At 35.2% G+C, this 25,515-nt stretch overlaps 1 protein-coding gene across 2 annotated transcripts in view; it reads left to right on the top strand.

The window, feature by feature from the left end:
• The window catches only part of pdgfrb (platelet-derived growth factor receptor, beta polypeptide), a 76,966-nt gene that overhangs the window by 21,726 nt on the left and 29,725 nt on the right, over positions 1–25,515 (top strand). For both annotated transcript variants that reach the window (XM_051127559.1, XM_051127558.1), the window contains exons 2-8: positions 15,043–15,116; positions 15,599–15,883; positions 18,778–19,035; positions 19,466–19,596; positions 21,614–21,779; positions 24,765–24,936; positions 25,026–25,141. In XM_051127559.1, the coding sequence (XP_050983516.1) occupies positions 15,074–15,116; positions 15,599–15,883; positions 18,778–19,035; positions 19,466–19,596; positions 21,614–21,779; positions 24,765–24,936; positions 25,026–25,141 (1,171 nt within the window). In that variant the 5' untranslated portion in view covers positions 15,043–15,073. The remainder of the gene's footprint in view (positions 1–15,042; positions 15,117–15,598; positions 15,884–18,777; positions 19,036–19,465; positions 19,597–21,613; positions 21,780–24,764; positions 24,937–25,025; positions 25,142–25,515) is intronic.

The raw sequence follows: 25,515 nt of genomic DNA, 5'->3' as shown, positions 1-25,515 counted from the left end.
ACTGATGTTGGACGAGAAGGCCTGGCTCTCAGTCTCCGCTCTAATTCATCGCAAAGGTGTTCTGTCGGGTTGAGGTCAGGACTCTGTGCAGGCCAGTCAAGTTCATCCACACCAGTCTCTGTCATCCATGTCTTTATGGACCTTGCTTTGTGTACTGGTGCACAGTCATGTTGGAAGAGGAAGGGGCCAGCTCCAAACTGTTCCCACAAAGTTGGGAGCATAGAGTCGTCCAAAATGTCTTGGTATGCTGAAGCATTCAGAGTTCCTTTCACTGAAACTAAGGGGCCAAGCCCAGCTCCTGAAAAACAACCCCACACCATAATCCCCCCTCCACCAATCTTTACACTTGGTACAATGCAGTCAGACAAGTTCTCCTGGCAACCGCCAAACCCAGACTCGTCCATCAGATTGCCAGATGGAGAAGCGCGATTCGTAACTCCAGAGAACGCGTCTCCACTGCTCTAGAGTCCAGTGGCGACGTGCTTTACACCACTGCATCCAACACTTTGCATTGCACTTGGTGATGTACGGCTTGGATGCAGCTGCTCGGCCATGGAAACCCATTCCATGAAGCTCTCTGCGCACTGTTCTTGAGCTAATCTGAAGGCCACGTGAAGTTTGGAGGTCTGTAGCGATTGACTCTGCAGAAAGTTGGCGACCTCTTCGCACTATGCGCCTCAGCATCCACTGACCCCGCTCCGTCAGTTTACGTGGCCTACCACTTCATGGCTGAGTTGCTGTCGTTCCCAAATGCGTCCGCGTTCTTATAATACAGCTGACCGTTGACTGTGGAATATTTAGGAGCGAGGAAATTTCACGACTGGACTTGTTGCACAGGAGGCATCCTATCACAGTTCCACGCTGGAATTCACTGAGCTCCTGAGAGCGACCCATTCTTTCACAAATGTTTGTAAAAACAGTCTGCATGCCTAGGTGCTTGATTTTATACACCTGTGGCCTCGGAAGTTATTGGAACACCTGATTCCGATTATTTGGATGGGTGAGCGAATACTTTTGGCAATATAGTGTATCTTAACATATTATCATATCTTTTCTAAACCATTTGCACACAAGCATTATCCGACTCTCCTCCTGACCACAGACGGAGGTTTACAAGCCACTTTTTCCTGCGCTTTTCAGTCAATTCTTGCCTTTCCACCCTTATGAACAGCAAATGTTCATACATGATAAAAGATATTTTGTGGTTTCTCGGTTTGACTGATTTGAGCATCCATAAACAACGCAAAACATAGGCATTTTTGAGTTTCTGCTAGTGATTCCTATGGAGAAATATCACTTCCTGCCCTCCAGCTGCATTTCGCGCCACAGCAATGATGTCATGTGCAAACAACTTATTAAAAGACACACAATCTCTTTCCTACATTTTCAGTTTCACTGTATTTTGATGTTTGAGGCTTCTGTTAGCAATAGACTCATAAACGGATCAAAAACAGTGGTTTGTAGCTTTGCAGAGCCAGCAACACCTTTTTGTATTTCACAGCTTGATGTGTGAGACGGAAATTCAGCACTGGCATATTTAGAGAAACCAAAAGGTAGCCAAACTAGTGAGATTTAGAAAAAATATAAAAAGTGAGAATGCGGATGTTTTGGTAGATAGCGACACCTCATTATTGTATCCTTTACATGCTTTGGAACGAAACCAATTGGAGCTTCATCGTTCAGCAGTCTTGACTAATGTAACCTGCAGGTCTGCTGAGACGACAGCGTGAGTTGGTTGTTTTCATCCTCACATTCATGTTAGAAAATGATGAGTTCAGCTTAACTGGAGTAGTCAGAGTTACTCAGAGTTGACTGAATTTGAGTGAGAGGGTGACTGGAAAATGTCCTGCAGATTTGCTGTGGTTTTAGGTAGTGGGAAACCAGACTAACGAAGAATAACCATGAAAGAGAGACGGACAGTATTGGAGGTACAAAGTGACAGGGCTGCGATAGATGTGAGAGTTTGATGAAACAGTCTGAAGGAAAAAAGTGGGGAAAAGCATTTCTTTGTTCATCTCATTGTCATGTTTTCCTTGAATATTTTTAGTTTGTGCTGAAATGTTTCTTGTGGCATTTGTTGCACAAGTTATTTAGTTTTGCTGTGTCTGCTGTAAGGACGTTGTGTGTGTTTTGTTTGTGTTTGCGGTTGTGAACTTTTTTCCGTAAAACATAACAGCAACTTCAAAACAGATTTTGATTTGGAAAAAAACGGTAATGCAGCCCTGAGTGGTTTATTTCTTTTATAAAATGGCAGAACACCAGTATTTAATAAATATTTGTTATTGAATATATTATTATATATTATTCTGTAATATTGAATATTGAATTAATAATATAGAATTTAATAGATTTGCAGCATGTTTATTATAGCTAATCAAAGCTAAAACTTTAAAAACATTTTTACTTGAAAAAAAAAAAACATTAAGAATAAAATAAAGTATATAAAAGTATTTTATTATTCTGTAATATTGAATATTGAATAAATAATAAACAATTCAGTAGATTTGCAGCATGTTTATTATAAAACCATTAAAAACTAATTTTTACATGAAATAAAATAAACATAAAATAAAATAAAATATATAAAACATAGCTAATTAAAACTAAAACCATTAACATTTTGTGTTAATGGAAATAAAAGATTTTAATTAAACATTAATTAAAAATAAAATAAAATAAAATAAAATATATAAAAAACTTATTTTATGATTCTGTAATATTGAATACTGAATGAATAATATAGAAGATGTGTAGCATGTTTATTTTAGCTAATTAAACCTAAAACCACTAAACCACTAAAAACAGTGTTGTTACTTGAAATAAACATTGAATAAAAATAAAATTAAATAAAAAAACTTATTTTACTATTCTATAATATTAAATAGTGAATTAATAATATAGAATTCAGTAGATTTGCAGCATGTTTATTATAGCTAATCAAAGTTAAAGCCATAAAAATGATTTTTGTTACTTGAAATAAAGTAAACATTAATTAAGAATAAAATAAAATATATGAAAATCTTATTTTATTATTCTGTAATATTAAATATTGCATTAATAATATAGTATTTAGTAGATTTGCAGCATGTTTATTATGGCTAATCAAAGCTAAAACCATAGATAAAAAAAAATTTTACTTGAAATAAAAGAAACATTAATTAAAAATAAAATTTATAAAAATGTATTTTATTATTCTGTAAGCAGATTTGCAACATGTTTATTATAGCTAATCAAAACTAAAACCATAAAATAAAAGCACATTTTTAAAAATGAAATAAAAAATGTAAACATTAATTAAATAAAAAAAACCATAAAAAGCACTTTTACTATTTATAAATAAAAAAATCTATTTATATATGTAAAAAAAATCAATTTAGTAGATTTGCAACATTTTTATTATAGCTAATCAAAGCTAAAACAAAAAAGTTACTTGAAATAAAACAAACATTAATTTAAAACAAAATAAAATAAAATATATGCAAATTCTGTAAAGATCTGTAAAATCTGTGAAGTTTAAACCATTAAAATAAATTTTGCAACTTGATATAAACATTAATTTTAAATAAAATCAAATATGTAAAAAACGAATTTTGTTATTTTATAATATTGAATATTGAATTAATAATATAGAATTTGCCATATATAAAATAAACATTAATTAAAGACAAAAAAAACAACTTATTTTATTTTAGCTTGTTGCCAAGACCACATTTCTTATTTACATATAGTTTCCTTTGAAGTACTAAACTAACAAAAACTAATTAAACTAATCAAATAAAATAAAGCTATAAAAATATACATGTATTAAAAGTGACAAAAAACACACAACTAAATTACTAAAAAAAGAAAAAAATATATAGAAATAAAATGAAAAAAAAAAAAAAATGTTGCTACAATTAGTTATAAACAACTTAAAATTTGTTGAGATAATTTAAATATCCAACTAAAGTTAACTAAACTTATCATTTTAAATCAAGTACAAACACTTACTTTTTAAGCTGAAACAACACATTGTTACTTATTTAATGTTGAATTAAGTTACGTTGTGATGAATAATCATGGCAATAAAATTTTGCAGTGAGTCATACCAGAGTCACTGTATGTGTATTTCTTATTTTACAGCAGCTTTAAACATGATTTATTCAATCAGACGTTAGAGCCGAAACAGCACATTTAATAAAACAGCTTGACATGGGAGTGTATGTTGTTCTGGACAGTGGGAAACTATGCAGGGAATGCTTTGTTTTTTATTTTCTTCCGTTTATCTTTCTACACTTCGTGTTAGAAATCACACAAACTTTTACAACTCATAAGATTGTCGAAAAACACAAAAAGGCAAATAAAAAATTCACCACAGCCTGCTTCAGTTGTTTTGCAGTACATTGGTAGTGATTGACATCTGAATTCACACTGACAGTGATTTAATATCACATTGTTTTCACCATGTCGCATCCCTTGCATCATTTATTTATTAATTTTATTTTTGGGCGTTTATGCCTTTATTGTATAGGTCAGATCAGATTTGACAGGAAGCAAAGTAAGAGAGAGAGAGGGGGGTGGGATTGGGAAGGTCCTCGAGTCGGGATTCGAACACGGGACGCCCGTAGCGTAAAGGCGCTGTATGTCAGTGCGTTGCTCACATCATTTTTGATATTGTTTACAGATCCTTTTGCTCACATTGTCTTAAATCTCTTGTAGTGTAAGTCAAATAGTTAACACCACGGTTTATTCTCAGGGAAAGAAAACAACTGCTGTCATGTAAACAAAGTCATAACATTAAAAAACTCTTAAACGTTGGCTTTTGTAATGAATATGTAATAAAGTGTGTATATTTAGCAAAACGCAAGCCATTTTTTTTCTGGCCAAAATTTTCCAGTTGACTATTCTCGGTGTGTCCCTAGTAAAGTCTTTATTTTATATGACAGATCTTAACAGGATTCAAGATTGCGAATGGGTGTTTTTAGCCTTTGTTTTCCATTGTAAAGTTATATTAAGTCTGCAAACTGCAAAAAGCGTTTTGTTGTTCCTTGAGGGGGTTTGGGGATCGACTGTCTCATCATCCCAGGGGAAAACTGGGATAGAAAAAGAGAGAGTTTATTTTAACAGCGACACACTGGATCGGTTTTCCCACAGCCTGTGCCAGAAGTTCAGCTCTGGGAGGGCTGGTCCTAAAGCAGCGCCCACCTTTAATAAATGGTAATCGTGAACGGGAAGACGGGATGAGAGTTATGAGTGTGTACACGTGTAGGAGCTGGACGTCCTCCAGACCGATAACCATCTCTGTGTTTGGCCCCAGACCATGCTGCTTTTTCATAACTAGCGATAAGAGCCTGTGAACCTTTTGTACTGTGAGATTAGCTGTGATGAATGGTTTGGGGTCAGTCCTCTTGCTGCAGGATTTACGGTCATCCCAGGGCAGGAAGTGCTCTTGAAGACCATTAGAGCTCCATACAATTATGTGCTGCTCATCGAAGCTGCTGACTAAATCTGAAAGGTGTTTGCACAGAGCAAAATGTTGTTGCTTTGAGGACTTAAAGGGTTTGTTCTCCTCAAAATTATTAATCTGCCATTATTTATTTCAAGCTTACATAAGAGTGAGTAAAAGAAAGTGAGATGTTTCTACTGAAGCACCCTAGCAACAACCTGAAATGCCATAGCAACACCCTAGAAACTGTTCAGAATTATGCAGTCATATCAGAATACCATAGAAATGCCCCGGTATTTCTATGGTATACCACTTATCAATGTCAAACAACAAATTAAAACACTCTAGCAGCAACCAGATACATAACAGCAACACCATAGCAACACCCTAGCAACTGCTTAGCATTATGCTGACACCCAGAATACATAGGAGTGGCCAAGCAATGCAAAACATCCTAGCAACAAACCCAAACACTATAGCAATACTATAGAAAAATCCTTGTTGCTAGCACCCTAGCAATATCCCAGAACACCATAGCAACACCTTAGCAATTGTTCAGCATTATGCTATTCACCCAAAATACCAAAATAATGGACAAGAAATGCCCTAGTAACCATGAAGCAATGTCAAACAACCACTTAGAACATCCTAGCAACAACAACAAACACCATAGCAACACCCTAGCAACTGCTTAGCGTTATACTATCAACCCAGAACACATAGCAATGGCCAAGCAATGCCCTAGCAACCACCAAGCAATGTCAAACAACCACTTAGAACACTCTAGCAACAAACCAAAACACCTTAAAAAAAACCTTGTTGATAGCACCACAGCAACACCTTAGCAACAGTTCAGCATCCTGCTATTAACCCCAAATGCCATAGGAATGGCCAAACAATGCCCTAACAATCATCTAGCAATGTCAAACAACCACTTAGAACACTCTAGCAACAACCTGGGGCACCATAGCAACACCCCAGTGCCCTAGCAACCACCTAGCAATGTCAAACAACCACTTAGAACACCCTAGCAACAAACCAAAACACCATAGCAATACTATAAAACCCTTGCTGATAGCACCATAGCAACACCCTAGCAACTGCTCAGCATCATGCTATCAACCCAGAACACATAGGGATGGCCAAGCAATGCAAAAGACCCTAGCTACAAACCCAAACACCATAGCAATACTGTAGAAAAAACCTTGTTGCTAGAACCCTAGCAATAACTCAGGACACCATAACAACACCTTAGCAACTGGTCAGCATCATGCTATTAACCAAAACACCACAAGAATGGTCAAGAAATGTCCTAGTAACCATCTAGCAATGTCAAACAACCACTTAGAACATCCTAGGAACAACAACAAACATCATAGCAACACCCTGGCAACTGCTCAGCATCATGCTATCAACCCAGAATACATAGGGATGGCCAAGCAATGCAAAACACCCTAGCAACAAGCCCAAACACCATAGCAATACTATAGAAAAACCCTTGTTGCTAGAACCCTAGCAATAACCCAGAACACCCTAACCCTAACCCATAGCAAGACCTTAGCAACTGTTCAGCATTATGCTATTAACCCAAAATACCATAAGAATAACCAATAAATGCCCTAGTAACCATCTAGCAATGTCAAACAACCACTTAGAACATCCTAGCAACAACAACAAACACCATAGCAACACCCTAGCAACTGCTTAGCATTATACTATCAACCCAGAACACATAGCAATGGCCAAGCAATGCCCTAGCAACCACCAAACAATGTCAAACAACCACTTAGAACACCCTAGCAACAAACCAAAACACCTTAAAAAACCTTGTTGATAGCACCACAGCAACACCTTAGCAACAGTTCAGCATTCTGCTATTAACCCCAAATGCCATAGGAATGGCCAAACAATGCCCTAGCAATGTCAAACAACCACTTAGAACACTCTAGCAACAACCTGGGGCACCATAGCAACACCCCAGTGCCCTAGCAACCACCTAGCAATGTCAAACAACCACTTAGAACACCCTAGCAACAAACCAAAACACCATAGCAATACTATAAAACCCTTGTTGATAGCACCATAGCAACACCTTAGCAACAGTTCAGCATCCTGCTATTAACCCAGAATGCCATAGGAATGGCCAAGCAATACCCTAAGCATCAAGCAGTCAACTCAAAACAATTTGCCCTATCAATGTCAACAATGCCCTAGCAATGTCAAGCAACCACTTAGAACACCGTAGCACCAAAACAAGACACCATAGCAATACTGTTGAAAAACGCTTGTTGCTAGCAACACCCTAGCAACAGTTCGCCATCATGCTATTAACCCAAAATGCCATAGGAATGGCCAAGCAATGCCCTAACAACCACCTACCAATGTCAAACAACCACTTAGAACATCCTAGCAACAACATGGGACACCATAGCAACACCCCAGTGCCCCAGTAACCACTTAGCAATGTCAAACAACCATTTAAAACATTTAGAATCACCACTTAGAACATCCTAGCAACAAACCAAAACACCATAGCAACATTATAGCAACTGTTCAGCATTATGCTATCAAAATACCATAGGAATGGCAGAGAACAACCACTTAAAACACTGTAGCAACAGCCCGGGACTTCATAGCAACGCCTTAGTACTCTAGCAACCACCTAGAAATATCAAACAACCACTTTGAACGCCCTAGCAACAACCCGAAACACCCTAGCAACTGCTCAGCATCATGCTGTCAACTCAAAATACCATAGGCCAAGAATTGCCCTAGCAATCACACAGTTTCCCCCCATTGGTGGATGTTCTTATAATGTGGTTCCGTTGTACGGGGAATGTGATGTCTCATCACCACACAGAGGAGACAGCAGCAGACACGCTATGTGTTTTGTAACATTTAAAGAGCTCCGGCTGTCCGAGGCGAGGGGGAATTTTGGATGGTTTTATTCATTTGTGTGTGTGTTATTCCTGGTCTTGGAGGTCTGCGTGTCTCTCACACACCCACGCTGAATCTCTACACATGTTCCTGAACACACACAGGAAGCAGGAGGCCCTGCAGCTGAATGCAAAGAACAACATCGAAAATTGTTTCTTCTCTCAGTGCCTTTGTTTTCCTTTTTCCACTTTTCTTTCAAGGCTGTGTATGTTTCCCAGAAGTCCATACAAAATAACAGACAGCAGTTTTGGGGCTGATGTGACTTTTTCCCCCTCAAACTGGCTCCCGCTTCATCAGCGTGACGCTGGCAGATGTTTAAAAACAACAATTTCCCGTATAAAGATAATCCCAGCGGAGACGATCAGCTTGGGGTTAGTTTATGGGTGCAAGAGCGACGGTCCTCGCGGAAGCTGTGTGACGTCTGGTGGGAATTCTGGGATTTAGCTGTTGTGTCACAAAATGACACATTAGAGAGTGTTAGCAGGAGTCTGGGATGATGGGAAGGGTCAGATGATCACGCCATTCCCATCCTAACACACACACACACTCACTCTCTAAAGACAGTTAGTAAACGCCACATCTGTTTACATGAAGCAAATCAGCCTGTCATGTAATAGAGTAACGGAGCTGTTAGATTCACTCTGACTAGTTCACTAGTTCACTATGACTAGACTCTTGACTTGAGGCAGCCACTCAGAACACTCAGCTATGCCCTAGCTGTACTGTAATCGTGAAACTGCATAACAGCACTATAAAACTCTCACAACACCCTAGCATTGGCATAGCAACACCCTGGCAACCATCCAAAATATTTTAAAAACCACAAAGCTACACTCTAAAATCCTTACATAGCACACCCTGGCAGCCAATCAGAATACCTTATAAACCGCATAACTACACACTTAAATGTTTAGAATGCTTTAGCAATGGCATAGCAACGTCCTGGAAACCACCCAGGTCGCCTTCAAAACACATAGCAGCACTCTAAAATGCTTCAGACATCCCAAGAAACTAAATAGCAACACCCTGGCAACCACCAAGAACATCTTAAAAACCACAGAGCAACTCTAAAATGTTTAAAATGACCTGGTAACCACCCACAACACCTTATAAACAGCATTACAGAACTCTAAAATGCTTAAAACACCATAGCAGCTGAATAGCAACGCCCTGGAAACCACTAAGAACATCCTAAAAACCACATAGCAACACTTTCAAATGTTTAAAATGCCCTGGAAACCACCCACAACACCTTAAAAACCACATAGCAACATTCTTAAATACTTAAAACACCTTGCAACTGTATAGCAACTCCTTGCCAACCACCCACAACACCTTAAAAACACTCAGTAATACTCCAAAACTATTAAACATTTTAGAAACTATATAGCAACACCCTTGCAGCCACCCAAGACAACTTGAAAACATAGCAATATTCTTAAATGCCTCAAATGCTTTAGCAACTGTATGGCAATGCTTTGGCAACCACCCACAGCACCTTAAAAACCACACAGCAACACTCTAAAACGCTTAAACGTCGTAGAAACTGTATAGCAATGCCCTGGCAACCACCCAGGACACCTTGAAAACACATAGCAACACTCTAAAATGCTTAGAACACCTCAGCAACTACCCACAACACCGTAAAAACCACATAGCATTATCCGTAAATGCTTAAAATGCCTTGGCAACTGTATGGCAATGCCTTGGCAACCAAAGACAACACCTTAAAAACCACACAGCAACACTCTAAAATGCTTAAACGCTATAGAATCTGTATAGCAACACCCTGGCAACCACCCAGGACACCTTGAAAACATATAGCAGCACTCTAAAATGCTTAGAACGCCCTGGCAACCACCCATAACATCTTAAAAATGCACAACAACAATCTAAAATGCTTAAATGCTGTAGAAACTGTATAGCAACACCCTGGAAACCACCCTGGCCACCTTAAAAATACAAAGCAACACTCTCTGCATTCATAAATAATTTCTGCTTTTTTAATGCAGTTTTAGCTGCTAGTTCTGCTAATATTGAAGTTAACAGTGCCAGGCGTGGGTCAGTGACAATGGCAGCATTAGATTTTGCTTGTATTCTGTAGCATAATTGTTTTTGCATTGGTTCTTTTCAGTGATTTGATGGCTCCTGCATGAGTCTGTGCTCTCTCTGACGCAGATTGGCCGCAGTGAAGCTTTTCTAGAGCCCAGAGAGACGTTAGCATAAAAAAGAGGTCGCTCTGACATGGACGTCAGCCTCATTCTGGCCTCTCTCTTTCCTTCAGAGCTACCGTTCTTTAGTCTTTCATATTCTTCTTTTTCTGTGTTTTTTAGCCAGTGTTTCTCTCTCTCTCCCTCTGAAAGGGTTTGATTCAGAGCTCTTTTCATTGCAGGGCTGCTTGGCAGCGAAATATTCCGCCGTATTCATCTAGCCTTTTTTTCAGGCGTTATGTTTTTTTTCCTGGTGCTTTTGGTCTCACGGCAGCTTTTCGGGGATTCAGCACATTATGAAAATAGGAAACTAGCTGCAGCTTACAGACCTGATGTTTCTCATAAAATTGCTTGTTTTTATTTGCATTGATTGTTTGATTCTTTCATAGTGGTTTTATGCACCTTCAGATGGTATAAACGGTTTGTTTGGTAGGTTATTCACATGACTTACATCCTGCAGCTTTTGTGGAGCATTGTACTCCACATATGAATGATTCTTAAAATCATGTTTTTTTCCGATGTTTTTTATTATTATCTTTATTTAAATGTGTATATTAAAAAAAAAAAAAAAAAAAAAAAAAAAAAAAAACATTAAATGAAGCAGCAAAAAGCAATGAGTCAATTAAATATAGGTTTGAAACAACATGATTTTGGGTAAATGACTGCATAAAGAGATGCATAAAACCAATGTGAAGAAATAATCTTAAAATATAAATCAAATATAAAAATACAAATTTAAATCAAATAAAATAAACAGCACACTTCTCCTCAACACACATTATGTAAGGAATTATTCATAGAATTCAAAAGATAAAAAATAAAATACTTTTTTTATTTTAAAATGTAATTTAAAATTTAAAACCATTTAAATGCATAACAAAAATATTTTATTTTATTTTATTTTATTTTATTTTATTTTATTTTATTTTATTTTATTTTATTTTATTTTATTTTATTATTTTATTTTATTTTATTTTATTTTACGCATTTAAACTGTGTTCCAGGCATGAATGATTAATCAGATCATGTGTCTTGTTAAGGATATATTTAAATTATGGTAAATTATATTTTTATGTTCATCATTTGAATTCCAGACATGAATATTCCCTTAAATCATGTGTCTTGAGGGGAAGTGTGCTGGTAATTTTAACTGGTTAAAAAATATTTATTTTATTTTATTTTATTTTATTTTATTTTATTTTATTTTTTATCATTTGAAATGCAGATATGAATGATTCCTCAAATCATGTGTCTTGAGGACAAGTGTGCTGTTTATTTTAACTGATTTAAAATGTATTATTATTTTTTGTTACTATTATTTGAATTACAGACATGAATGATTTCTTACATCATGTGTCTTGAGGAGAAGTGTGCTGGTTATTTTAATAGATTTAAAATGTTGTTTTATTTATTTTATTTTATTTTATTTTTTGATTTATAGACATGAATGATTCCTTAAATCATGTGTGGTGCTGGTTCGAGTGCTGGTTATTTTAATTGATTTTAAAGTTTTATTTTATTTTATTTATTTTCAAGATGACAATGAGCAGTGTGACCTTACTCTGAAAGAATGGTGGATAAATGGTGTAAAAGCAGAAAAGGTACTGGTAATTTTCTGCCAGAACATTTCCTTTACCCTAAAACTCAACAAAATGCAATGCGTAACTCAAAAAACAGATACAACACCTGTAAAAAAAAAAATATAAATACAGGAAATGACCATATTAACACAGTACATTGTACCCTATTAAACAGTCTTTTCTTGTATGTGTAAACACGACTCCTGGGGTCTCTGAGCGTGTCCCCTGTGCATTGGAGATCATGAGAAAGTTCTCAAGTCTTTTCTGGGAATACTCACTGGACAAACTCCTCCTAAAGCAACTATAACAGCACTCAAGGCTCCTTGTTCTCTTCTGTACGTTGCTCCTGAGGGACCGGCAGCACTTTATGTAGCATTTTTCCTCTGGTAGTTTATTAGAAACAAGAGAGATGCAGAATTTGTGTGTGATATAGTGGACTTCAATGGAGATCAGTATGTTGAAGGTCCATTTGCATTTTCAGTGCAGTTTCAAAAGGGCTCCACACGGTCCCAGCTGAGGAACAAGGGTCTTATCTAGCAAAACAGTCCATCATTGTTTAAAAATATAAAATAAAATTATCATGTAGAGCCGTTTGAAGCTGCATTGAAATGCAGTTTAGACCTTCAACCTGTTGGTTCCCATTGAAGTCCACAATATGGAGAAAAATCCTGGAATGTTTTCCTCAAAAACCCTAATTTCTTTTTGACTGAAGAAAGATAGATATGAACATCTTGGATGAGATGGGGGTGAGTACATTATCAGGAATTTTTTATTCTGGAAGTGAGCTAATCCTTTAAATATGCACTCATTTGTATATTTTTTCTTTCTTGTTAAAAGAAGACAGGCATTGGAAGCAAGCTAGACCAACATTTCAAAACTGTAGTGTTGTGTCTTGTCTCAAGGTCAAGTTTAATAGGGCAGGAGGATGCTTGCCTATTGAAAGTTATCTGCTTTATTTCATGAAGCAACTTTTTAGTTTAATGGTGTGGCTAAAAATACCCATGATTAGATCACCCTGCCAAACATCTTTTACGAGTTAAGAACATTTCTCCAGAGTTACGCATTTCGCTCTTTTTCCAGCGACTCCCTCGAAGGATTCCTCCTCCGTTTTTTTGCCATCCGCCTCTTCTCTGCGATATGTTCTTCCGCCCTCTCTGGTTTTCCCACCCTGATTTTGCACCCAGTAATGCAGCTATAACTGTTTCCAGACCTGTAAAACACCCACCCCCACTCCATCCATCCATCCGTCCATTTCCACCCACAACAACCCCGTACGATTAACCCTAGTGTTTACTTACCCACACACACACACATGCATGCATATCCTGAAGGATTTGGGTCTTTCATGACCTCTGACCTTTGTGATTGACTTCTAGAACACCTTAAAAGAGATCTGATCTCTCATAATTAGAGAGACCCTGTAAACTTCAATGTTTTTATGCTGTTTAAGAAGCACTGAAAGATATTCCCAGACTTTTTGGAAATAAATAGTGCTAAAGTCTTAAATCTTACAGACTTTGTCTAGTTTTTCAGACATTAAGTCAATCCTTGCTAGAACTAGTGCAGATAAGAATGTGATCAAAAATCTAAGTATTAACATGAACCACTGTTGTTTTAGTATCATTGATATACTATTTTTATCATTTTTTTTAATTGTTTTTTTTTTTCCGCTTTAATTTTAGTTTAAGTTTTAGCAACTTTGTTTTTTTATTTTTAAATGTCCATATACTTTTTTTTATTATTTTGTATTCATTAGTTTATTTAATTTTAGTTATTTTACTACTTACTTACTTTAGTGCTTACAAATTAAACTGATCAAAAACTAGTACATAACTGAAAATATCTGAATATAAAAGTTATATAAAATACTTTTAAATAAATAATTCTAAAATATTTTTTATAAAAAAAAATAATAATAAATCTTTAAAAGTTTTTTTTTTTTTTTTTAAATAACTTGAATGAAAGTTGAAGGCTTATTTTATTTTATTTTATTTTATTTTATTTTATTTTATTTTATTTTATTTTATTTTATTTTATTTTATTTTATTCAGTTACTGTTTATTTTAAGGAACAAAAAAAAAGTTGTTTTTTTTTAGTTTAGTTTCTCTAATAACACTATTGGTGTTGAGTTTGTCCTTTGTCCTGCAGCATTGATTACCAAAATCATGTGTTATTGAGGAGAGGTGTTTTATTTTATTTTATTTTATTGTTGAGGAAAAATGTGCTGGTTCATTTTACTGTATTTTTAATACTTAATTTAATTGTTTAATGGTGTTTATTTTAAGTAAGTAACGAAAAACGAACAAACAATATATATATATATATATATATATATATATATATAGTTTAGTTTAGTTTCTAGTTTAGTTTCCCTATTAATGTTGCGTTTGTGCATTGCAGCATTGATTCCTCAAATCATGTGTATTGTAGAGAACTGTGCTATTTTATTTTATTTTATTTTATGTTATGTTAAGTTTTCATTATGCTGTTGCTTTGTTGGGATGCTCACCGTGACCGCAGTAGATGCCAGTGAAAAATGCAACAATAAAGCGTTTGTGAAACATGCTACTGTTCGTGTGCAGTCAGGCATGTGTGTCCCTCTGTGTGAGAAACGACCCGTGTGTTGTTCCACAGCGCTGTACACACAGGACACATCCAGTCATCTGAATGCAAAAGAAATGTAAAGATCCTATCATAGAAATACAGTCATGAACTCTTTGTATATTCTTTCGTGTGCATGAGTTTTTAAAAGGACTTTATTAAAGGAATTTGTCACACTGAGTGAATTTTCTCTTCTGTAAAAATAAATGCTGAGGTAAGTTTGGTAAGATTGCTGTTTCCTTTGGCTTTGAGGCGAATCAATCCTGAGTTGTTTTTCCTCCATCTGCAGAGTCTAAACGTGTCCCGCTCTGGAAGACAGAATGAAGAGTTTCAGCCAGTCCCAACTGACTGCCATGACAACAGGTAACAGACTAAACAAACCCCAAAATAATGTTACAAACAAGACTTAGCCAAATAAACTTGAACCTAAAGCACAGTATATTCTTCACTTGACTTGTTTAATGTATAGAACTCAAACGACGGTCTTTTATTGCTTATTTCACGCTTTTGGATAGTAAAAACAAACTGAGGCAGATGGAAAGAGATCAAGTGTAATAAAAACTTTAAATGTGTATTTTGGATGTTTCTTTCCACTATTTTAAAACAGGATGTTATAAATAGTATAAAATCTTAAAAAGGAGCAATGCATGCGAAGAAATGCAAAAATAAATGAGAATAAAGATTTAATGAACAGCAAACAGCTCTAAAACTTACAGTAAAATGTTCAAAATTCTCATAGGGGGAACCTGACATTTGTTTGTCCCAAATTATGTTTGCATATCTTGAGTTCTTGTAGAGCTGTGTTGTTTGAAGTTGTACTGATCTGAATGCTGGTTTGTGTGCAGGTTTGCTCCTGCTCTGTCTGGGTAGTTCAGCTCTGGAGCTCAGTCCCAGCAACCCTCAGGTCATCCTCCCCATCAACTCCTCCTACAACATCACCTGCTCCGGCTGGAGTGACATCACCTGGCGCTTCAAGCGGGAGGAGAAAGTTCCAGAGTTCCACATCGAAAAGCGGAGCCCCTCCTCCAGTGTTCTGAGTCTGCAGCGGGTGACGTGGAGACACACGGGCGTCTATGTGTGTACGGAGAACGGGACGAATGAGACCAGAGAGGTGACCGTCTTTGTGCCTGGTAAGAATTTGTAAATTGCTTAATTAATACTGACCGACTATTAAAGGGGAACTCCACTTCCAGAACAACAATTCACAAATAATTTACTCACCCCCTTGTCATCCAAGATGTTCATGTCTTTCTGTCTTCAGTCGTAAAGAAATGGTTTTTGAGGAAAGCATTTCAGGATTTTTCTGGACTTCATTGGTGCCCTGAATTTGAACTTCCAAAATGTAGTTTAAATGCAGCTTCAAAGGGGTCTAAACAATCCCAGCCGAGGAAGAAGGGTCTTATCTAGCGAAACGATTGGTCATTGTTTTCAAAAAATAAAAATTTGTATACTTTTTAAGCACAAAAGCTTGTGTAGCACAGGCTCAGGGATGCACGCCACGGGTCGATCTTGAATGATTCGTTCATTTTGAATGAATCTTTAATGTGACTCGGGAAGAACGAGTCGTCTCGGGGAGTGATTCGTTCAGTCATGTATGCGCAACATCCTGTTAGGTTCTGTACTGGAATTAGTTCACCTGTTTTGAGTTTTCAGGTTTTTCGAGTCGTTTGTTCATCTTATGGGGCTGTCACGTGATGCTGATATTGCTAAAATGAATGACTCGAAAAAAGATTTGTTCATTTTCCTGAACGAGACTCAAAGGTCCGAGTCTTTAAAATGATCCAAACTTCCCATCACTACTACGAATCACGTCTTCGAATCACCACAAGTTCATTGTCTGTGTACTCCGGCTCAAAAATGTAGAATATGTCGAAAAATGTTATTTTCTCCTACAACTTCAGAATCGTCTGACACGTTGTACCTTTTTGTTTGTAAATTTTTTGTACTTAAAAAGTATACAAATTTTTATTTTCCGAAAAAAATGACAGATCATTTCACTAGATAAGACCCTTCTTCCTCGGCTGGGATCATTTAGAGCCTTTTGAAGCTGCATTTAAACTACATTTTGGAAGTTCAAAATCGGGGCACCAATCAAGTCCATTATATGGAGAAAAATCCTGAAGTGTTTTCCTCAAAAACCATAATTTCTTCACGACTGAAGACAGAAAGACATGAACATCTTGGATGACAAGGGAGTGAGTAAATTATTTGTGAATTTTTGTTCTGGAAGTGGACTTCTCCTTTAATAGGTAGAGTTTTTAAAAGTGCATGTAAAAACAACAGATATCATATATTTGAACATTTTAACAATAGAAATGGTAATTATAGGTTTTTAGGTAGTTTTGAATGTGATTTTCTAATGATTTTTTAATGTTGTGTGAATTTTGATTTATTTTCTCATTTCCATATTCCACACTGAATCATTTCATTTACTGCATTAATTTATTATTTCTCATATTGATCTGTTCATTCATTCACTTATGCATTCATTGCTTCATTCGTTCACTCATGAGTATTTGATTCTCACAGTGATTTATTTGTTCGTTTACTAATGCATTCATTAATTTATTGATTCTCATATTGTCAAGCAATCATTCATTTATTATTTCCTATACTGATTTGTTCATGTATTCATCTTGATTCTGAAAACACACTGGGTTTTGTTTGTTCATTCACTCACACTTTCATTCATTTACTGATTCTCACATTCTTTTGTTCATTCACTAATGCATTAATGCCTTTGTTGATTACAACATTGATTTATTCATCTGTTCACTCATGAGTTCATTCATTTGGCGATTTTCACACTGATTTAATTAAGTCATGCATTCATTCATTTATTATTTCTCCTATTGATTTGTTTGTTTATTCACATTTTGATTCTCACGCTGGATTTTGTTTGTTCATTCACTCATGCATTCATTCAATTATTGATTCTCACATTGATTCTTTAGTTCATTCACTCATACATTCATTCTTTTATTGATTCCAAGATTGATTTATTCATTCGTTCACTCTCATTCATTTTCACACTGATTTAATGAAGTCATGCATTAATTCATATTGATTTGTTCGTTTGTTTACTTCTGCACTCACACACGCATTCATTCATTAGTTGATTCTCACATTGATTCTTTTGTTCATTCACTTGTGTATATATTCTTTTATTGATTCTAACATTGATTTATTCATTCGTTCACTCATGTGTTCATTCTTTTAGTAATTCTCACATTGATTTAAGTCATGCCTACATTCATCATTTCTCATATTGATTTGTTTGAATATTCACTTATGCATTTATTTATTTGATTCTCAGACTGATTTATTTGTTCATTCACTAATGCATTCATTCATTTATTGATTCTTGCATTGTTTTGTTTGTTAATTAGCTCATGCATTCATTTATTTATTATTTCTCATTGATTTGTCCATTTATTCACTTATGCATTCATTCATTTATTAATTCTCACATTGATTCATTCACTCATGCATCCATCATGCCTTCATTTATTTATTATTTCTCATATTGATTTGTTTGTTTGCTCACTTATGCATTCATTCATTTGATTCTCACACTGGGTTTTGTTCGTTCATTCACTCACTCACTTACGCATTCATTCATTAGTTGATTCTCACATTGATTATTTTGTTCACTCACGCATTCATGCATTAATTGATTCTCACAGTGAATCAGTTATACACTTGCACATTAATTCATTAATTCTCACATTATTATTTTTTCATTCATTTCAGAATTCTCGTTAATTATTCACTCATTTACTTATGCATTCATTCTGTCATTCACTCACATTAATTCATGTAATAATTCTCACATTAATTTGTTCATTCACTCATCCATTTATTATTTTATTCTTCTCACACTTTTATTTATTTATTAATTCTCACATTGATTCTTCCATAAATATTAATTCACATATTGATTCATTTGTTCATTTACTCATGCATTCATTCACTTATTGATTCATTTGTGCTCACACTGATTCACTGATTCTGTCCTCCTCAGATCCTGAGGTGTGGTTCCTCGAGAACGATCACCTCATGGTGACTAAGACGAGAGAGGAAGGCACGGTCCCCTGTCTGGTGACGAATCCCTCGATAAAAGTCACGCTGTACGAGAAAGACTCAGAGTTTATGGTGGATGGTTCGTACAACCCCAGCGTGGGCTACACCGCCGCCCTGGAGGACAGAACCTACAAATGCAAAGGAGAGCTGAATGGAGAGGAGAAAGAGTCTGTCCCCTTCTACGTCTTCAGTATATTAGGTACTTTTGCATTTTGATCCAGTGCTCTTTTTAAATTATTTAGAATTTTAGAATTATTTTTATAAATAGTATTTTGTTATTTTTAAAATTATTCATTTATATGTTTATTTTGAGGACTTTCATAAAACAAGACAAAGATACTAAGCAGATCATTTTTTGCAGTGTTATGTATAAATAAGCATGTTTTTAATTAAATATACATATGGCCTTTACATTTGGTCTGCTAATGCTTTAATATTACAGATTATTTGCTGTTTTGAGTTAAAAAGTTCACCATTTTCTTTTCATTTGTATTTATACGAGAGAGAAAGTCCATGTGTTGCACATCTGTGTCATCAACTGGACCGAGTCTCTCATAAACACATCAAATGATTTGTTTAATATCAGACAATAGCCGTTTTTGTTCTTTCTTTCGCACACATGGTTTCAGCTCCCGAGGCTCTGGATCCCTACATCAACGCCTCCAAAACTGTCCTGAAACAGGGCGAGACACTGAACGTCAACTGCACCGTTAACGGCGCGGAGCTCGTCTACTTCTCCTGGGACTTTCCCAACAAAGATGTGAGTGGGCTGAAAATAAAAGTTTTTGTTTTCATTATTTTCTAGATCGAGTACTTAGAGCTCCCGTGAGAAGCTCCACATGTTGAAATGAGCTCAAGATGTGCGGCCACACCTTCGTGAGGAACACGTGTTTTTATTAAGAGAGAAATCAAAAAACGATGGGGAAAGAAGTGAAAAGTTTAATAAACACACCAGAGCAGATGCACATTTGCTGAATGAATATCACCTCATTTTTGTTGTTAATTTCTGAAAAATGGATTAAATCAGACTGAGGTGGCCACTGAACTGGTTTTCACTAGTTTTGCTGGTTTTAGAGGGGTCAGTTAAGTTGGTAGGGGTCATAGTGTTGGTAATGACAAAATCGTGGGTTTGATTCCCTCAAACATTTTCCTCCTCAGTATTTTTATTTTGATTTCCAGTACAAATATCTAAATATAGTGGACTTCAATGGTGCCCATGAGTTTAAACTTCCAAAACGTAGTTTAAATGCAGCTTTAAACGGCTCTAAACGATCACAGCCGAGGAAGAAGGGTCTTATCTAGCGAAATGATCAGTTGTTTTTGAATCAAATTGACAATTTATTTACTTTTTAATGTCAAACGCTTGTCTTGTCTAGCTCTGCGATGCGCATGTGTACTCTGTGTAATCCGGGTCAATACAGTTAGGGTATGTCGAAAAACTCCCATCACATTTTCTCCTCCAACTTCAAAATCATTGTGAAGGGCGTTTGATCTTCTTTGCATTTTCACTTTGTAAACACTGGGTCGGTACTTCTGCAGCGATGTAGGATGATGAAAGATGGCAGTGAATGTAATGTAATCACTTTGGATAAAAGTACCTGCCAAATAAATAAATGTACACTACCAGTCAAAAGTCTTTGAACAGTAAGATTTTTTATGTTTTTTAAAGAAGTCTCTTCTGCTCACCAAGCCTGCATTTATTTGATCCAAAGTACAGCAAAAACAGTACAATTTTGAAATATTTTTACTATTTAAAACAACTCCTTTCTATTTGAATATATTTTAAAATGTAATTTATTCCTGTCATCAAAGGTAGATTTTCAGCATCATTACTCCAGTCTTCAGTGTCACATGATCCTTCAGAAATCATTCTAATATGCTGATTTGCTGCTTAAAAATATATTATTATTATTAGTATCAATATTTAAAACAGGTGAGATGCTTTAAATTGATCGAAAGTGATAATAAAGACATCTATAATGTTTTAAAAGATTTCTATTTCAGATAAATGCTGTTTTTCTAAATGTTCATTTATTAAAGAAACCTGAAAAAAATCTACTCAGCTGTTAATAATAATAAATGTTGTTTGAGCAAATCAGAATATTAGAATGATTTCTGAACGATCATGTGACTGGAGTAATGATGCTAAAATTCAGCTTTGAAATCACAGGATTAAAATATATTCAAATAGAAAACAGTTATTTTAAATAGTAAACTATTTCAAAATGTTACTCTTTTTGCCGTATTTTGGATCAAATAAATGCAGGTTTGGTGAGCAGAAGAGACTTCTTTAAAAAACATTAAAAATCTTTCTGTTCAAAAACTTTTGACTGGTAGTGTAAATATATACAAGTAATTAAGCAGTCGGAAATTAAGCAGGTTTTTGGGACAAAAATGCCACTAAAATGACAAAAATGCACCTGAAATTTAATATGTGGAGTTTGTTTGAACAATTTAGTTTGTTTGTATATTATATTTTTCAGGTTATTTGATAATACATATTTTAATTATTAATTAGTTAAAAACTAATTATTCTAATTAATTTATTTTGATAAAATAAAAAATAATTAGAAAAATATTTCTAATATTTTTTTATAAATAATATAAAAAATTTATAAATGGATAAAAATAATAATTGTTAAAAAAATTATTTTATATGACTTGAAAAAAAAGGAGAAGAAATGCCCCTGAAAATCAGTATTCAAGAGCAAACATTGCATGCTAATGGAAAAGTTCATTTCTGACACTCAAAAAAGCCCAATTGTTTTGCCCTTTAGGTGGGGGACATTGAGCCTTTGACTGACGTCCTGTCGTCCATGAGCATGCGGTCCTGTCTCAACATCACAGACGTGTCTCTGGCCAGATCAGGACTGTATGTTTGTCACGTGCATGAGGGTGTGGAGGACCAGAAAGCTTCAGCCAGTATTAACATCACAGTACTGGGTAAGAGCTGCAGATGCATCACATTCTCATGATTCTGTCAATAAATGCAGAGAATAAAGTCTGTCTACTGATACAGTGAAGATCAACACCAGGGTTATCATAGTGAACCAAAACTAAAACCATGAAAATCTTTTATTACATGAAATAAACCAAAACCTTAAAAAGTGGGGGAAAACACAGGAAAAAAAGTGTCAATTATTAATGTTTTTTTTTTTTATCTATAATTTATTCTCATTAGCCAACCCAAGCAACTAGAATCATGCTAGTAGCTTGCTAATCATGTTAGAGAAACATGCTAGCAACTTGCTAATAACTTGCAAATCATGAAACATACTAAAACATGCTAACAACATGCTAGTGACATGCTAATCATGTTAAAAACATGCTTACAAACTGCTAATCTTGCTAGAAACATGCTAGTATCTTGGTTATTATGCTAGAAATATGCTGGCAGCAGGCTAATTAGGCTAGAAACATGTTAACAACATGCTAGTAAAAACATGCTAGCAACATTCTAATCGTGCTACCAACATGCTAGTAACATACTAATAATTTTAGAAACATTCTAGAAACAGACTAATTAGGCTAAAACATGGTAACAACATGCTAATCATACTAGAAACATGCTAGAAACATGTTAGCAACATGCTAGTAACGTTCTAATCATGTTAAAACATGCTAGCAACATGCTAATAAGGCTAGAACCATGTTAGCAACATTCGAATTATGCTACCAACATACTAGTAACATACTAATCATGTTAGAAACATTGTAGAAACAGGCTAATTAGGCTAGAAACATGGTAACAAAATGCTAATCATACTAGAAACATGTTAGCAACATGCTTGTAACTTGCTAATCATTTTAAAACATCCTAGCAACATCGTAATAAGGTTAGCACCATGTTAGCAACATTCTAATCATGCTACCAACATGCTAGTAACATGCTAATCGCGTTAGAAACATGCTAATGATGCTAACAACATGCTAGCAACATTCTAATCATGCTACGAACATACTAGTAACATACTAATCATTTTAGAAACATTCTAGAAACAGGCTAATTAGGCTAGAAACATGATAACAACATGTTAATCATACTAGAAACATGTTAGCAACATGCTAGTAACTTGTTAATCGTTTTAAAACATGCTAGCAACATGATAATAAGGCTAACACCATGTTAGCCAATATTATAATCATGCTAGTTACATGCTAATCAAGTTAAAAACATGCTAATGATGTTAACAACATGCTAGCAACATTCTAATCATGCTACCAACATGCTAGTAACATGCTAGTCATGTTAAAAACATGCTAATGATGCTAACAACATGCTAACACATGCTAGCAACATTCTAATCATGGTACCAACATGCAAGTAACATGCTAATCATGCTAGAAACATGCTAATGATGTTAACAACATGTTAACAACATTCTAATTATGCTACCGACATGCTAGTAACATGCTAATCATGTTAGAAACATGTTAATGATGCTAACAACATGCTAGCACATGCTAGCAACATTCTAATCATGGTACCAACATGCTAGTAACATGCTAATCATGCTAGAAACATGCTAATGATGTTAACAACATGCTAACAACATTCTAATCATGCTACCAACATGCTAGTAACATGCTAATCATGTTAGAAACATGTTAATGATGCTAACAACATGCTAGCACATGCTAGCAACATTCTAATCATGGTACCAACATGCTAGTAACATGCTAATCATGTTAGAAACATGCTAATGATCTATCTGACAGACTGCATTGCCTTCAAAACATTCAAGGTTTAAGGTTTAAAACTACTTTAATCTTCAAACTATTTCAGACTGAAAACCGTCAAACTTTTAAAAACTTTTGAAACTTTCTGATTAGGCTTTCAGTTTTGTCTTGACAAACTTTTTTTATCTAGTTTCAGCTTGTTGAGTCAGCTTCATATACTAAAATAAATAAAAACATATTTAAATAAACTACAAAGACATTAATTAAAAACTACAACAACAAAAATCACTCAAATTTGACCTGAAATTAAAATGAAAACAAAATATAAAAATGAAAACTATTAATAAACTGTCCCAATGATACAAAAATAACACTAGTCAGCACATTTTTTCCAGCTTTCTGGTAAAACTAGAGCTGTATGAAGAGCGGCCTTCATCATCTGAGCTTAAAAGTTTGGGTGTCGTGTTTTCAATGATGCCTTGATGCAAACCTTAATTAAATCAACACCGGTCCCTTTAAAACAAGCGCTCAGTCTCACAGCATCTCCTGTGATGGTGTTTGCTCACGCCACAGGGGAAATGCTGCGTGTGAATGAGAGCTTCTGCTGAAGGCAATGAGTTATGTTTATGTTTAACACGATGAAACCACAGCCGCTCACAGAAACCCTGGAGGAGCACAGACGAGTCACAGGAACTGACTGTAGATCAATGCGGATCTTTGTTCAAGCGTTCGCAGCACTTACACACACAGGATGCAGCAACTGCAGGCAGGCCTTTATGAAGAAAGTGCTTTTAGCACCTGAACGTTTCGATTACGACCTATCAGCCACGCACGAGAGCTCACTTATGGAATATTAAATAGATTATGTAGAAAGATGAGCAAGCAAAACTCACTCTGCCTTGCGTATAATTTGATACACTAGCTTTCAAAAGTTTGGGGTCGGTGAGATTTTTTAATGCTTTTAAAGTATTTTATGCTCATAGAGGCTGCATTTATTTGATTAAAAAATACTGTAAAAATAAAAAAAAAATCTGAAATGTTATTATTATTTGAAGTAGCTGTATTCTATGTGAATATATTGTAAAATGTAATTTATTCTTGTGATGTAAAACTGAATTCTTACTCCAGTCACATTATCCTTCAGAAATCATGCTTTTTTGCTCCTCAAGAATCATTTCTTATTATCAATGTCAGTGTAACTCGTCCTGACCCTTTCTATGCATGATATTTTCATCTGTCTGTCTGTAGAAAAAGGATTCGTGGCTCTTTCTTCACATCTGGACAGGAACGTCTCGGCGCAGCTTGGCGAAAACGTGGAGCTGAAAGTGGAGATCGAGGCGTATCCCAAACCCACCATCCAGTGGATGAAAGACGGCGCTGCTATTAAAGGACACAACACCAGACAGGACTACGAGACCCGGTAATGATGCTCTCAACACAAGGCCTCTATTAAACAACACTAAAGCTTTCCACGGATGTCAGACTGTGTGTGCTCTGGATCTGCTGCAGGTTTGTCAGCACACTGACCCTGGTGAGGATCCGACTGGAGCAGATGGGACTCTACACCGTCAGTGTCAAAAACGAAGATGACTTTAAAGAGATGACCTTTGACTTAGAGGTGAAAGGTGAGACAGTTTGACATCTATTTACACACCGCCCCCATTTCCTGAAAACAGACACCCGTTTAGGTCTGGACCAAGAATAACACCAGCTGTTGGGATGACTGTGAAACTGTTCATGTAATGTAATGTAATGTAATGTAATGTAATGTAATGTAATTTAATTTAATTTAATTTAATTTAATTTAATTTAATTTAATTTAATTTAATGTTATTTATTTTATTTTACTTTATTTTACTTTATTTTATTTTATTTTATTTTATTTATTGTATTTTATTTTATTTAGTTATTTTATTTTATTTAATTTTGATTTGTTTTATTTTATTTTATTTATTGTATTTTATTTTGTTTTGTATTATTTTATTTTATTTAATTTTGA

This window comes from Labeo rohita, chromosome 14 (assembly GCF_022985175.1).
Source record: "Labeo rohita strain BAU-BD-2019 chromosome 14, IGBB_LRoh.1.0, whole genome shotgun sequence".
Lineage (NCBI taxonomy): Eukaryota > Metazoa > Chordata > Actinopteri > Cypriniformes > Cyprinidae > Labeo > Labeo rohita.
The sequence above is the reverse complement of the archived record's forward strand: the minus strand, read 5'-3'. Positions and strand labels throughout refer to the sequence as shown.